Raw genomic sequence first — 15136 nt, 5'->3', positions numbered from 1 at the left:
TAATAAAAAATTGGATGTAATAAATGTATCACTGGTCACTTTAAACAATGCCACTTTATATAATGTTTACATACCCTACATTACTCATCTCATATGTATATACTGTACTATACAATCTACTGCATCTTGCCAATGCCACATGGCCATCGGTCATCCATATAATTACATGTACATATTCTTATTCATTCCTTTACACTTGTGTGTGTATAAGGTAGTTGTTTTGAAATTGTTAGATTACTTTTTAGATATTACTGCACGGTCGGAACTAGAAGCACAAGCATTTCGCTACACTCGCATTAACATCTGCTAACCATGTGTTTGTGACCAATAAAATGTGCATTGATTTGATTTGACATGATGTAAAAATAGTTTGAGATTGACAGATAATGTTTAAATGCAAAATACTTTATTTTGTGTTTGGGATCCTCGGCTGTTTGGGACCCTTAATCCAGGCTGGACAGGAGGAAGTCAACCTGCATTTCTAGATTCTCCATCACCTGCCACGAGAGCCTTTGTGGGCTTTCATAGACGGACTCATCGAGGTTGAAGATGGAGTCCAACAACGCCTTCATCTGATCCTGAAGACAACAGACACATCATCAACAAATAGATTATGACCAGCTACAAAGATAAGGATGACAAACCATCACACACAGTTAGAGAGGGAGAGAGAGAGAGAGAGAGAGAGAGAGAGAGAGAGAGAGAGAGAGAGAGAGAGAGAGAGAGAGAGACGGTAAATAAATAAATAAATGAATATGCACCTTAATGAGGAGGTAGAAGTTCCCAGCAGACTCTGTCCAGGCTCCTCCAGGAGGGCGAATCCTCATCATCACTTCCATGAGCAGATAAAAGAAGCTACCAGGCCTCTGGAGTAGGAACAGGGGACATGAGTGAGTGTCTACAGACCTGGTATGGCTACAGTGTGGATGGGGTAGATAAACAACAGGATGTTTACATTATTAGGGTCACTTACAGATGTTGGAAGAGATGTTTTTCCCTCAAGAAGGCTCAGTAGAACGAATTCATAAAATACATCCGTGAAATTGATGTGGTTGATCTGAAGTCAAACAAATAAGATAATTACATATTTTTCATTGACAAGCACTTTAGAAAGTCTCATTGAGTAGATGTTGGATGAGCAGACGGTGCCTGCAGCTAACGCTCAAGCTTGCATGTAAACCTACTCCTACAAGAGCCATCTCCAGCTCTAGTTGCTCCCTGTTTGCTGGCTCATTAATGAAGTTCACCAGGATGTCGTAGGTCTGCTGAAACTGCCTCACATCCTCAAAACAAAACAATCATAAAATTCCTTAGAACTTGGATCATAAACTCAAAGCTTCATGTCTGTAATTCAGAGGGCCTCTGATTGTTTGGCTTGTAAGACATTGGAACTTTTCAACTAAACCTTATGAATCACTATTGCCTAAATGTAAGCCACTGGGCAAAGACTGCTTGAATCAACTTTGTTTCCTTGTCATTTCAACAACAACAATGTAATGTGATGATGTTGAATAAACATGGAAAACTGATTGGAATTGAAAAGAGTTATCAACATATTTTTTTCACCAAACTCTTAACCTAAGTCCAATGACATGGTACATTTCTTTGATTGAATTCACATTAGTTGACAACTCAACCAAATGTAACTAAACACGACACACTGAAATTACATCTGTGCCCAGTGGGAACTATATATCTGGTCTGATGAATGTTGTACAATTATTTGAATGGTTACCTGCTGGTTGAGCTCGGACAGTCCACTCAACACCATCCTCCCAGCGTGGGTGAGGTAATTAAGGGAGGTACTGTCTGAGGATGTCAGAGTCTGTGAGAACAAGACAGTACATTTAGAAATGGTACAGAAATGTACATCAAATGAAATTCAAAAGGTGGTAAATTCACACTTTCTCACCTCCATAGCACGTCGGATACCAGCCAACCTCAGAGAGAAGTTGCTTGTCCCTTGGTTTCCAAAGTAACTCCTGTAAATAGAAATGTTTAGTAGAAAATGTGCAACATAAGAAGCTAAAGCATACATTAATGCCATGAGATGAAGATATCCTTTTATGTTAGCCTATGTTACAACTGCAGGATTTAGAAAAACCATACCAATGTAGGATCTTAATTTGATCACTCGTTTGTTGCTGAGACACTTGTAGTGTATTTTAGTTTTAAAAAGTCTTTTAAGGTTTGTAATTACAGACTTGATTTGCGCTAACGAAAAATCTATCAACCCCTACAAAAATGTAAATTATAATCCACATAATAACAAATATTTCCTATGCCAAGAGTTTGCCAAAAGTGTGCAAAGCTGTTGTCAAGGCAGAGGGTGACTATTTGAAGAATCAAACCTAAAATATATTTTGATTCCATGTGTTCTTTCATAGTTTTGATGTCTTCACTATTATTCTACAACGTAGAAAAGAGTAAAAATAAAGAAAACCCTTGAATCAGTAGTTGTTTGAAAACTTTTGAACGGTAGTGTATATAAAGTGTTTCAACTCTATATCTGAAATTCTAATGGTGTCTTCTTTTTTAAGACTATATCCATGTGTGTGAGATGTATACTTTTGTTTCAAGGTAGATTTGTTTAAGACTACTAAGAAACACTGTGTGTGACTGTCACACCCTGACCATAGAGAGCCTTTTTATTCTCTTTTTTGGTTAGGTTGGGGTGTGACTAGGTGGGTAATCTAGGTTGTTTTTTTCTATGTTGGCCTGGTATGGTTCCCTATCAGAGGCAGCTGTTTATCATTGTCTCTGATTGGGAATCATATTTAGGCAGCCATTTCCCCTCTGTGTTTTGTGGGATCTTGTTTTTGTGTTGTTGCCTTTGAGCACTCCAGATCATAACGTTTCATTTATTCTTTATTGTTTTTGTGCGGTTCACTTCAAATAAAAGATGTCGAACCGATTTCACGCTGCGCTTTGGTCCGAGTGTTCTGATGACGATCCTGACAGTGACCCTGATTTAGCCCACTGCAGTAAAAGGTTATTAAGGTCCTACATCTGTATAACTACAATATAGGGGCAGATTATTTCAAAGCAAATGTTTTTACTATAGATGAACACATGAAAGCAAACTCACCACAGCTGGGGCACATCTGCAACATTATGTTGCTCCTCCACAAACTCCTAAAACAGACATCACATTAACATCAACTCTGGGCTCCCAAGGTAAGTCAGTTAAGAATATGTTCTTAACTAACTTACATAGACAAGTAAATAAAAATAAATACTAAACTGCATTTCACCTGCAACTGAAGAGGACAAAACATTCAGTGACATCATAACAATACTTTCATCCTGACCTAAAAACTTGACAAACCTGTTGAAACCAAAACACTGAGCTTGGAACACAATGACACTGAGACACACACCTGTACACACAAGTACAAATGTCAGGAAAACAAATAAAAAGGGTTATTGACTGTAGAAAGAGTTTTACCTGAGGAGTGCTGTCAGGGGTCTGGTCCTGGGTGAAGTGGTAAGGTGGAGGGGAAGGGAACGGGGGAGGCGGAGGGGAGGTGGAGAATCCTGGGGGAACTGCTGAGAGGAGCCAGAGGACGGCTCATGAGGGGTGGTGATAATGTCAGAGGTAGAGAACTGATACGTCATCATGTCATCCCCCCTCTCCTGGAACCCCTCCACTGTGGTGGAGATATCCACCTGCTATTTAACAAACAACACCGTCAGCCCAACCACAATGTTGAAAACCCCTCAACCAAACACTGAAATAAATCCTACCACAGAGAAACAACGAGGCATACCTGGGCGTCCTCATAATAGGTGAACTCTGACCTCCTCTTGACGAGGCAAGACCTGAGTCCATGGATCCTTCTACCAAGGTACTAAAAATGAGGATAGAAATTTAAATGTATCATTTCATTTTGTCAACATTTATTAAAATAGGTAAATGGACATTTGCCACTTTCCATTTTCTTTTATGAGTGTTTGACTGTACCTTAATACCAGTCACCTCCTTGTTGGTGAGGACCACCTGGACATTACCCTTGCAAAGAATCACATTGGAAAAATTACATTTCATTAAGGAAATATAAGTAGCCCTATATTTGGTGCATCATTTGACACAAATCAGGTGCATTTGAGATGAAAGATCAGTTGAGAATCTCTCACCCATGGGTCCAGGATTTTTTCCTGAATGACTCTGCTCCACCACAGCTGTTTCTCCACTCCCCTCACAATGCACAGGTGATGCATGTCCTCTTCGTTTTGCTATAAGGAAAACGGCTTCAGTCTGCACACCTCTCTGTATATTTTAGATTTCTATATCATTTGGCAGGTGATCACCACTGGCAGTGATATAGAGCCCACACAATGTTCGTACAACAACTTTCCTCTAGGTTTCAATTAGGACCAGACATACAAAAGAAACCCCAGAGACAAATGGGAGTTAAAACACACAGGTGTGTTCATAAATGTTAAGAATATGTCTGAAGTACCTGCACTCGTCCATAACGGATCATCCAGGTATGGAAATGAAACGAACCCCAGTTCCCAACCAGCTGCATCTTCTCAAAGGGAAAACCAGAGTCTTCACTATTTGGCTGCAAAACAAAGACATCCCCTAATTGTAGAGCTTTCTCTGTGATTATTAACAAACAGACCAAGGAATTAAAGCCAGACAGGGCTGCTGCCCAACCTCCTCATTCATATACTAAGGAACAAGACAGGATCAATTTATGAGTCAGTTTGAATGACAGACTGGTGGCCTATAGGAGTGACAGACTGGTATATGGAGGATCTCAAAAGGAGGCCACTGCATTATAGATTCTGAAAGGGTTGGCAGTTGAACTACACAGGTCTGTGTTCAAATGTTAAGGAAACATCTGAAGTATCTGCACATGAATGGCTACCTGTTCAGTTTGAGAAGTCAGTTCCTCCCACACCATCCTCCCTACAGGAGTGAAACAGATGAAAATCGGCTGCTCCATCATGAAAATCTGTGAACAATAAGAAACAGCTTTAAAGACGTCAAAGTATTAATCTACCATAGTGGATACTGAAGGTAATTATCCCTATTAGATCACATGAGCATTGGTTAATTTTCGGCATGGTTACCTGTGTATTTAATACTGACATCTCTCTCACCAGCGTGTTCCCAGCATGGGTTAGGTAATACGTTGGCTGCAGTTTGACAGGCTATAACAAAAGGGAATATGTTTACAGAAATGCATTTCCATACGTTTTTTTCTTCTTCAGAGAACATTATGTTTATGTTTAAGCCCCCCTAAAGACCAGAGAGTATCAGCATGGATGGACTCACGGCACTTGAAACCCACTGAGGTCCAGACCAAGGAATTAAAGCCAGACCGGGCTGCTGCTGAACCTCCTCATCCACATACTAAGGAACAAGACAGGATCAATTTAAGAGTCCGTTTGAATGATAGACTGGTAGCCTAAAGGAGTGACAGATGTATAGGGAGGATCGCAAGTGGTGGCCACTGATTATAGATGATAAAAGATTTGGCAGTTGAACTACACAGGTCTGTGTTCTAAGGTTGAGGAAACATCTGAGGTACCTGCATATGAATGGCTACCTGTTCAGTTTGAGAAGACAGTTCCTCCCACACCAACCTCCCTACAGGATTGAAACAGATGAAAATAGGCTGCTCCATCATGAAAATCTGTGAGAAAATGAGGGAAAGGACAACAAAGTATTTCACGACCATAGTGGATACTGAAGGTAATCATGCCTATTAGAAAATATGATCTTTGTCCAATAATCTGCATGGTTACCTGTGTGTTTAACACTGCCAGCTCTCTCACTATCATCCTCCCAGCAAGGGTAAGGTAATAAGTCAGCTGCAGTTGTAAAAACATGGAATATGTTTACAGAAATGTATTCCCATATTGTTCTTCAGAAAACGTCATGTGTGTGTTTAAGTTACATAGACAAGAGTGAAGACAAGAGAGTATCAGTACTGTTGGACTTACAGAGCTGGGAACCCACAGAGGTCCAGACCAAGGGACTAAAGCCAGACAGGGCTGCTGCCCAACCTCCTCATCCACAAACTAAGGAATAAATCAGGATCCATTTTCAAGTCAGTAAAATTACAGTTTGAATGTCAGATTGTTATTGAACCAGTCCTGATAATGAAGCAGTATTGTTATAGCCTGGGTGCCAGGCGGTTTCAGCGGTTTTTTCTGACAACTCCTTATGGGATTGTCATGCAAATATCATTTTGCCACGATGGAATTGGCAAGAGAGCAGAAACCGACCGGTACCCAGACTATTGATAGGCCTACAGTATTCTTACCTGAACAAGGACTGGGTCCTCTTGGTCCAGGGTGGGATCATGATCTTTATGAATAAACAATAAAGGATTATTTTCTCTAAGTTGAAGAAATACTACAAGACACCAAACATCTGTCCATGTAGTTAGGCTGAACTTATAATTGAATTGTGTTTATATTGTATGATATCACATTGTATTTATGTGTCTGCATAATGTTCCAATATCATCAATTAAACCTAAAGAACAGGTTTGGTTTCAGAGGAGCATGTTCGTTTGTTGTTGTTAATAGTGGAATTACTAGCCATCATCATGTCATCAAATCAGTCCTAAATGGCACCCTATTCCCTATTTATAGCACTACTATTAACCAGAGCCTTTTGACCATATTACTATGGGCCCTGGTAAAAAAAAATAGGGAATAGGGTATAAGGTGCTCTTCATATCATTCATTAAAATGCCTTCATTTGTATGTCATGTTCAAGGGAAACAATGTTTAAAAACTTTCTATTGAACATTCCATACAAATAAAGGCATTTTAATTAATTTTATGAAGAGTGCCTTGGTCCTCCTTTCTTTTAGACGGCCAATTTACCCCTTTTACCAAAGAGCACCTTCTGTCTACCAAAAGCTTCTATTGTGTACCTTAGCAGCGCTTCCTTCCTCCTTTTTTTCTACATGTTTATACTGTCAGTATTGCTATTTAGACATGGTAAAATATGTAAATGTACCCTCTTCAAAGGTGACAACACGGTCCACGATCTCCAAGGTGGCCGGTTCATCCTCAAGGACGCCGTAATATTTGTTATGAAAGTAGACTGCCGAACCCGTCGCGATCACCAGGCCAGCTGCACACAGAAGCGGCCGCTCGCGGAGCAATCTCAGCGTGGTCGCTTTCAAAAAACTACTGAATGTAGGCCTACTCATTATCGCCCTTCATGCTGCTGTGATTTGACCGAGTTCAAGACCATATGACACTTTCTTAGAATTAAATTGTTTTATAGGGAACCATTAATACGTCAAATTATTCCATTCGGAATGGTTGGCAATGTCACAATGGGAGGAACATGTTTACCAAACTGATTAAAAAACACTCAACAGTTACATCAATTAAATTGCATTTTGGGGATGATTTGGGAGTTTATAAAATTGTGAACCATGGTTTAGAGAGCAGTGGGATTAGAGCAGTTTAGCAAATACATATGTCTCTAACACCGAGTAGAAAAAGGGGCTGCGCCACAATACATAATGCGCTCTCCATGGTTCTGAAAAGGAACGTTCTTTCCTGCATTCATCATCTTCCAGTTCAAGGTCGAGCCCACTCACTGAACCACTCTCACTTTCACATTCGATTTGTCAAAGCATTCAACTTCCACGCGTGGGACTAAAACATAAATCAAATTAAGATCCTAAATCTGCATCAAAACATCCTGTGTAGAGGGGTGGGGGATTGTGGCAGATATCACAGGTAATCAGCCTTTGTAGATCTGAATATGAAGAAGAGACAGTTGAAAGGGGATGAGCCGAAAATATGGACTTGTGGAACTGTCCATGAACAAATTAGGTGCAAAAAACTACATTTAGAGGCTGAGTCATTGTGTAAAAGCCAAGTTTACACATTTGGGGCTTATCCAAACATTGACAATGCAACTGGGTGTCCATAGGCATGATCTCACCCAAGGTAATAGATACAGTTTGTATAGCATAATAAGTTTCCTTCTTGAGACCTGAAGTATGGTCTACCCATGTGCTATTGGCTAAACCTATGCCTCATCCAGCCACTTGTTGAAAATCATTAAGCATCAGCCAATCAAGGCAGCCAACCATCTCCCATGTCCATGTCTAGCACAGTCCAAGAATAATTGACTGCTTGTTGTTTTTGGCATTACTTCACGTTTAATTGTCAAATATATTTTGTGTAAGATTCGATTCATACTTCAAACACTTTGAAACAAGTTTCTCCAGAAGGATGCCAACACAAGGTCATGTTGCAAATTGAAATTGTCAGCCTTCTTGTTTGAGCTTCTCAGACAGCTGACTATTAGCTCTGTCAGCTTTAGCTTACATTGACCCACCAGGAAATTTGACCTTCACTGTTTGAAGGAGTGTGTCATCTGAATGTTTGATGCCAAGCCATTTTGAGCCATGGGAATACAGTTACAGCATACAGAGCACTGGTAGCCAACTTCTTCTATTTCATTTGAATAATGTCTCCTTCTTATGGCTGTTTCACACAGGAAGTAAGACTCTGTGCAAGTAGAGATACTGGTGTGCAAAAGAGCAGAAAAGTAAATAAAAACAGTATGGGGATGAGGTAGGTAGATTGGGTGGGCTATTTACAGATGGACTATGTACAGCTGCAGCATTCGGTTAGCTGCTCAGATAGCTGATGTTTAAAGTTGGTGAGGGAAATAAAAGTCTCCAGCTTCAGCAATTTGTGCAATTCGTTCCAGTCACTAGCAGCAGAGAACTGGAAAAAAAGGCGGCCAAATGAGGTGTTGTCTTTGGGGATGTGTCTGAAGTAGACACACTACTTATTTTATCAGGGTCTATTCAAATCAGAAGAGGAGCAAATAAATCGATGCGGTGTCTGTAACCTTTCCCATGCAAAACAGACAGTTACTGATGGGTGCGGAAAATTGACATTTTTTGCAAACCCAGAAGCGTAACCATTAGATATGCAAACTTGAAGGAATACGAATGCGAGTTTCCAGAGTGATTTCCCACATACAGTCTCTGACCTACTTAACAGTCTGATGGCCTTGAGACAGAAGCTGTTTTTCAGACTCTCGGTTCCAGCTTTGATACACCTGTACTGACCTTGGCTTCTGGATGACAGCGAGGTGAACAGGCAGTGGCTCGGGTGGTTGTTGTCCTTGATGATTTTTTTGACCTTCCTGTGACATCGGGTGGTGTAGGTGTCCTGGAGGGCATGTGGTTTGCCCCCGGTGATGCGTTTTGCAGACGGTTGTATGCGGAGCAGTTACCGTACCAGGCAGTGAAACAACCCAACAGGATGCTCTCGATTGTGCATCTGTAAAGGTCTTTGAGTGTTTTCAACCTCCTGAGGTTGTTTTCAACCTCCTGAGGTTGTTTTCAACCTCCAGAGCCGCCATCGAGGACAAATCTAACTTAGGTAGCCTTTTCCCACCTGTGTTTTGTGGGTGATTGTTTTCTGTTTTGTGTCTTCACGAGACAGGACCGTTCCATTCTTTCACTTTGTTGTTTTGTTATTCAATGTTCAATTGATTTATTAAATATTAACATGGACACATACCACGCTGCGCATTTGTCCGATCATGACTACTCTTCCTCAGATGACGAGGAGAATTGTTATAGGGCGAGGGAGGGCTTTGTATACGTCCCGGAATTTAGAGTAGCAATGATCCAGAATGCTGCCAGCACGGGTCACGCATTCGATATGATGATAAAATTTATGGAGCATTGTTTTCAGATTAGTTTTGTTAAAATCCCCAGCTGCAATAAATACAGCCTCAGGACATGTGGTTTCCAGTGTACATAGATTCCAATGAAGTTCTTTCAGGGCCATCGAGTTGTCTGCATGGGGGGGATATACACTGTTGTGATTATTATCGAAGAGAATTCTCTTAGTTGATAATGCGATCGGCATTTGATTGTAAGGAATTATAGGTGACCTGAACAAAAGGACTTGAGTTCCTGTATGTTGTTATGAACACACCACAACTCGATAATCATAAGGCATACACCTCCGCACTTCTTCTTAGCAGAGAGATGTTTATTTCTGTCGGCGCAATGTTTGAAGAAACCGGGTGACTGTACCGACTCTGATTACTACCCCGAGTCATCATGTTTCTGTGAAACAGAGAATGTTACCATCTCTGATGTCTCTCGGGAAGGCATCCCTTGCTCAAATTTTGTCTACCTCGTTGTCAAGAGACTGGACATTGGCGAGTAGTAATTCAGAATTCGGAATTCATGTAAACCCAAAAAGTAGGTATCTTGGCACGTACACCTGACATGGGGTTAATCCGCCTACACATTTCTGTACTGATTGAAATACTGTATTACCACTACTTTTTTTAAACCATGTCGACATTTATTTCCCAAACAACTCAACTCAAACATTCAACCTGTTAGATTCTGAGTTAAACTTGGAACATTGTTATAATCAGAAGTTAATGGTTATCTGTAGGAGCCAGATGGCTTTGGAATGTGTAGGGGAGACGGGTGGAGATCTTAGAACCTAACAATGTCACTGACGGAGAGAGGGTAATGTATAATGTTTACATTATGTCAGGATATGTTACTGTTAGCCATCAGGGACCTTATGGGAGGGATTCTCTGGGAGGAGAAGACATAGTCTGGTATCAATCACCATGACACCCTTGAGTTGGGGATGAGTAAGCACTATGGGTAGAGGTCAGGTAATATGAAGTGAGGAAGAACAGATATCACTAAGGTTCTGTCAAGCAACAGAGATGCATTGGCTGTTTAGATGTGGAGGAGGAGACTCATCCTAGGAGAAAGGGTTAAGTATCAGTGCTTGTTTGAAATGTCGTTGTCTGAATGCAGCTGTATTGACCGTTTGGGAAGAATTAAACTTGGTTAAGCTTTTCTAGTGTTCATTGAGTTATTTACTCTGAGAGGTAGAACCTAACAAACCCAGTCACAATTACTTTTTGTATTTGAATCATTTTATGCATTTTCTAACACAGGTTTAACAACTAACAAACCCTTCAATTTTTCAAATGTATTTTGTACTTTTTTTAACCCCTTTTACTCCCCAATTTCATGATATCCAATATCCAGTCTTGTCCCATCGGTGCTACTCCCCTACGGACTCGGGAGAGGTGAAGGTCGAGAGCCATGCATCCTCTGAAACACGACCCCGCCAAGCTTCTTGACACACTGCTCACCTAAGCAGGAAGCCAGCAGCACCAATGTGTAGGAGGAAACACAGTACAGCTGGCGACCAAAGCCAGAGTGCACGCGTCCGGTCGCTACAAGGAGTCTTAGAGCACGATGGGACAAGGACATCCGAGCCGGCCAAACTCTCCCCTAACTCAGACGACGCTGGTTCAACTTACCCCAAGGAAAACATTTTGACATTATTAGCCGACACAGCTACAATGATGCACTTTCATGACAGGTTTAGGACCTCATATTAAAGTTTCTAGAGATCCCAACTGATGTATAGAACAATCTTAAAGTGATCTACTTTGGTCTAGAGACAAGCATAATGAAACCTCTCACACAATAAATTACTTTGACTTGGTGAAAATTTGTTTATGGACCTTACTTGCTTATCTCTTTTCCATGTGGTTTCATTCTTCATAAACTCCATGAAATGATGACCGCTTCCTAAATATTTGTCAAATGGTTCATTTTGTGTATGGTTTTATCAAAACGAGGGTGGCTCAACTCACCCCTTTGGCTCAAATTACCTCACTCTTCCCTATGCAGATTTTGAAAAAAATATGGGGTTCAAATCATCATTGGTCATCTGAGATTTGATATAAGCCTCTGCTCTGATTCAAACAAGAGGGATTAAATGATCATCCTATCTAATGGATGTTGGAAGGATAATTCTGTCCTACCTGAGACAAGATGAGTAGGGGTCCCACCACACAAGAAGTAGATTATTTTAGGACTTTTATTGTAGCCTTCTATAATATTAATACAGTTGTCTATGTAATAATACTGATTGTATATTCATCAGATTTGAAAGAAGCAACATTAATTTCTGGTCAACTACAAGAGCCAGTAATTAACCCTCCTGCAGGTGCAATAAGCCCTCTAGCCCATTAGAGGACAGCATTGATTTATTTTTCACAGTTATATCTACTGATAGGATAACCTGTTACAGTAATGGCATATACTTAACTGGATTGACAAGTTCATCAATGTCAAGAACAATGTCTGCATATCTAGTCTCACAATGCAAGCAGGTGATGCATGCTCGCCTCCTCATAATAATGACTCACAATAAGCCATCAAGCCTGATAGATATAGACTATATTTTGGCCAGTAAGTCTTTTAATTTGAGATATTCACTTTCAAATGGTGTACATCTAAGACAGTTATAGGAGACACATAGCTTGTAAAGGGGTAGGGAACACAATTAGAGTTTACTTGCTTTGTGATTCTGTTTCTCCTGTGGAAAGTGTTATGGTTCATGGCATAATAAAGGAAAATATTTATATGAAATATATATATATGTAAATATATATATATATATATATATATATATATATATATATATATATATATATATATATATATATATATATATATATACACATGTGTTTGTGTGTATGTATACGTATGTACAGTTGAATTCGGAAGTTTACATACACTTAGGTTGGAGTCATTAAAACTTGTTTTTCAACCACTCCACAAATTTCTTGTTAACAAACTATAGTTTTGGCAAGTCGGTTAGGACATCTACTTTGTGCATGACACAAGTCATTTTTCCAACAATTGTTAACAGACAGATTATTTCACTTTCACATAATTCACCGTATCACAATTCCAGTGGGTCAAAAGTTTTACACACTAAGTGACTGTGCCTTGAAAGAGCTTGGAAAATTCCAGAAAATTATTTCATGGCTTTAGAAGCTTCTGTTCGCATAATTGACATCATTGGAGTCAATTGGAGGTGTACCTGTGGATGTATTTAAAGGCCTACCTTCAACCTCAGTGCCTCTTTGCTTGACATTATGGAAAACTCAAAAGAAATCAGCCAAGACCTCAGAAAAACTATTGTAGACCTCCACAAGTCTGGTTCATCCTTGGGAGAAATTCCCAAACGCCTGAAGGTACCACATTCATCTGTACAAACAAGAGTACGCCAGTATAAACACCATGGGACCACGTAGCTGTCATACCGCTCAGGAAGGAGACACGTTCTGTCTCCTTGAGTTGAACGTACTTTGGTGCGAAAAGTGCAAATCAATCCCAGAACAACAGCAAAGGACCTTGTGAAGATGCTGGAGGAAACAGGTAGAAAAGTATCTATATCCACAGTAAAAGGATGCCTATGTTGACATAACCTGAAAGGCCACTCAGCAAGGAAGAAGCCACTGCTCCAAAACAGCAAGAAGAAGCTAGACTACGATTTGCAACTGCACATGGAGACAAAGATTGCACTTTTGGAGAAATGTCCTCTGATCTGATGAAACAAAAGTAAAACTGTTTGGCTATAATGACCAGCTTTATGTTTGGAGGAAAAAGGGGAGTCTTGCAAGCCGAAGAACACTCTCCCAACTGTGAAGCACAGGGTGGCAGCATCATGTTGGGGGGTACTTTGCTGCAGGAGGGACTGGTGCAATTCACAAAATAGATGGCATCATAAGGGAAGGAAAATTATGTGGGTATATTGAAGCAACATCTCAAGACATCAGTCAGGAAGTTAAAGCCTGGTCGCAAATGGGTCTTTCAAATGGACAATGACCCCAAGCATACTTCCAAAGTTGTGACAAAATGGCTTAAGGACAACAAAGTCAAGCTATTGGAGTGGCCATCACAAAGCCCTGACCTCCATCCTACAGACAATTTGTGGGCAGAACTGAAAAATCTCTGTCAGGAGGAATGGGCCAATATTCACCCAATTTATTGTGGGAAGCTTGTAGAAGGCTACCCGAAACATTTGACCCAAGTGAAACAAACTTCTGTCCCGATGGGAATGTGATGAAACAAATTAAAGATGGAATAAATCATTCTCTCTACTATTATTTTGACATTTCACATTAAAATAAAGTGGTGATCATAACTGACCTAAGACAGAGAATTTTTACTAAGATAAAATGTCAGGAATTGTGAAAAACGGATTTTAAATGTATTTGGCTAAGGTGTATGTAAACGTCCGACTTCAACTGTAGCTTCAGTCCGGACTACATACAGTTCTTCAAAAATAAAAAGAAGGAAGGGAGGCGCTGCTAAATTACAGAATAGTAAGTTTTGGTAGACAGAAGGTGCTCTTTGGTAAAAGGGGTAAATTGCCTATCAAAAAGAAAGGAGGCCCAAGGCACTCTTCATATAATTAATTCAAATGCCTTCATTTATGTGGAATATTTAATGGAAACAAAGTTTAAAAACTTGGGAGTTTTATCAAAGTACACCCTCGTTCTACCAAAACCTTCTATTGTGTACCTTAAAAGCACTTCAAATCAAATCAAATCAAATTTTACACGTTTATACAGTCAGTATTGCTATTTAGACAGTGTAAAATATGTAAATGTACCCTCTTCAACAGTGACAACACGGTCCACGATCTCCACGGTGGCGGGTTCATCCTCACCGACGCCATAATATTTGTTATGAAAGTAGGCTGCCGAACCCGTCACGATCACCAGGCCAGCTGCACACAGAAGCGGCCGCTCGCGGAGCAATCTCAGCGTGGTCGCTTTCAAAAAGCTACTGAACGTAGGCCTACTCATTATCGCCCTTCATACTGCAGTGTTTTGACAGAGTTCAAGACCATCTTACACTTTCTTGGAGTTTTATAAGGAACAATTAATACGTAAAATAATTCCATACACCGTGGTTGGCAATGTCATAATGGGATGAACAATGTTTACCAAACTGATTAAAAAACACTCAACATTGTCATCAATTAAATTGCATTTTGGGGATGAGTTTATAAAATTGTGAACTTTGAACCATGGTTTAAAGAGCAGTGGGAGTAGAGCAGTTTAGGAAATGCATATGGCTCTAACTCGGAGTAGAAAACGGGGCTGCGGCACAATGCAAAAGGAACATTCTTTCCTGCATTTATCATCTCCCTGTTCTAGGCCGAGCCCACTCACAGAGCCACTCTCATTTTCACATTCAAGGTGTCATAGCGTTCAACCCCCCCCCCCCCCCAACACACACACACATAAATCAGCCGAGACAGC

The 15136-nt window shown here is 40.3% G+C and overlaps 1 protein-coding gene across 1 annotated transcript; it reads right to left on the bottom strand.

Moving 5' to 3' along the window:
* Window positions 1–443: 443 nt before the first annotated feature.
* On the bottom strand, window positions 444–14677 carry LOC124012211. Its single transcript, XM_046325688.1, has 20 exons — window positions 14482–14677; window positions 11156–11239; window positions 6989–7105; window positions 6282–6325; window positions 5959–6036; window positions 5761–5826; window positions 5562–5648; window positions 5288–5365; window positions 5083–5163; window positions 4878–4964; window positions 4464–4568; window positions 4138–4236; window positions 3965–4012; window positions 3771–3851; window positions 3449–3672; window positions 1913–1982; window positions 1736–1825; window positions 1191–1283; window positions 762–866; window positions 444–578 (listed from the first exon to the last, which is right to left on the bottom strand). Exons 1-20 carry the CDS (start codon window positions 14675–14677, stop codon window positions 444–446), a joined length of 1968 nt encoding a protein of 655 aa, XP_046181644.1.
* Window positions 14678–15136: the final 459 nt, after the last annotated feature.

This window comes from Oncorhynchus gorbuscha, linkage group LG24 (genome assembly GCF_021184085.1).
Source record: "Oncorhynchus gorbuscha isolate QuinsamMale2020 ecotype Even-year linkage group LG24, OgorEven_v1.0, whole genome shotgun sequence".
NCBI classification, from domain to species: domain Eukaryota; kingdom Metazoa; phylum Chordata; class Actinopteri; order Salmoniformes; family Salmonidae; genus Oncorhynchus; species Oncorhynchus gorbuscha.
This window is presented reverse-complemented; position numbering and strand designations above follow the sequence as displayed.

What these genes read in the sequence shown, in the direction of transcription:
- LOC124012211 (XM_046325688.1), bottom strand. Translation starts at nt 14,677, where the DNA reads ATGAGTAGGCCTACGTTCAGTAGCTTTTTGAAAGCGACCACGCTGAGA. An exon ending in GCTGCTGGCTTCCTGCTTAG is followed by an intron (nt 7,106 to 11,155) that starts GTGAGCAGTGTG and finishes TTCTGTGTGCAG; the next exon opens with CTGGCCTGGTGATCGCGACG. An exon ending in CCTATTATGAGGACGCCCAG is followed by an intron (nt 3,673 to 3,770) that starts GTATGCCTCGTT and finishes TTTGTTAAATAG; the next exon opens with CAGGTGGATATCTCCACCAC.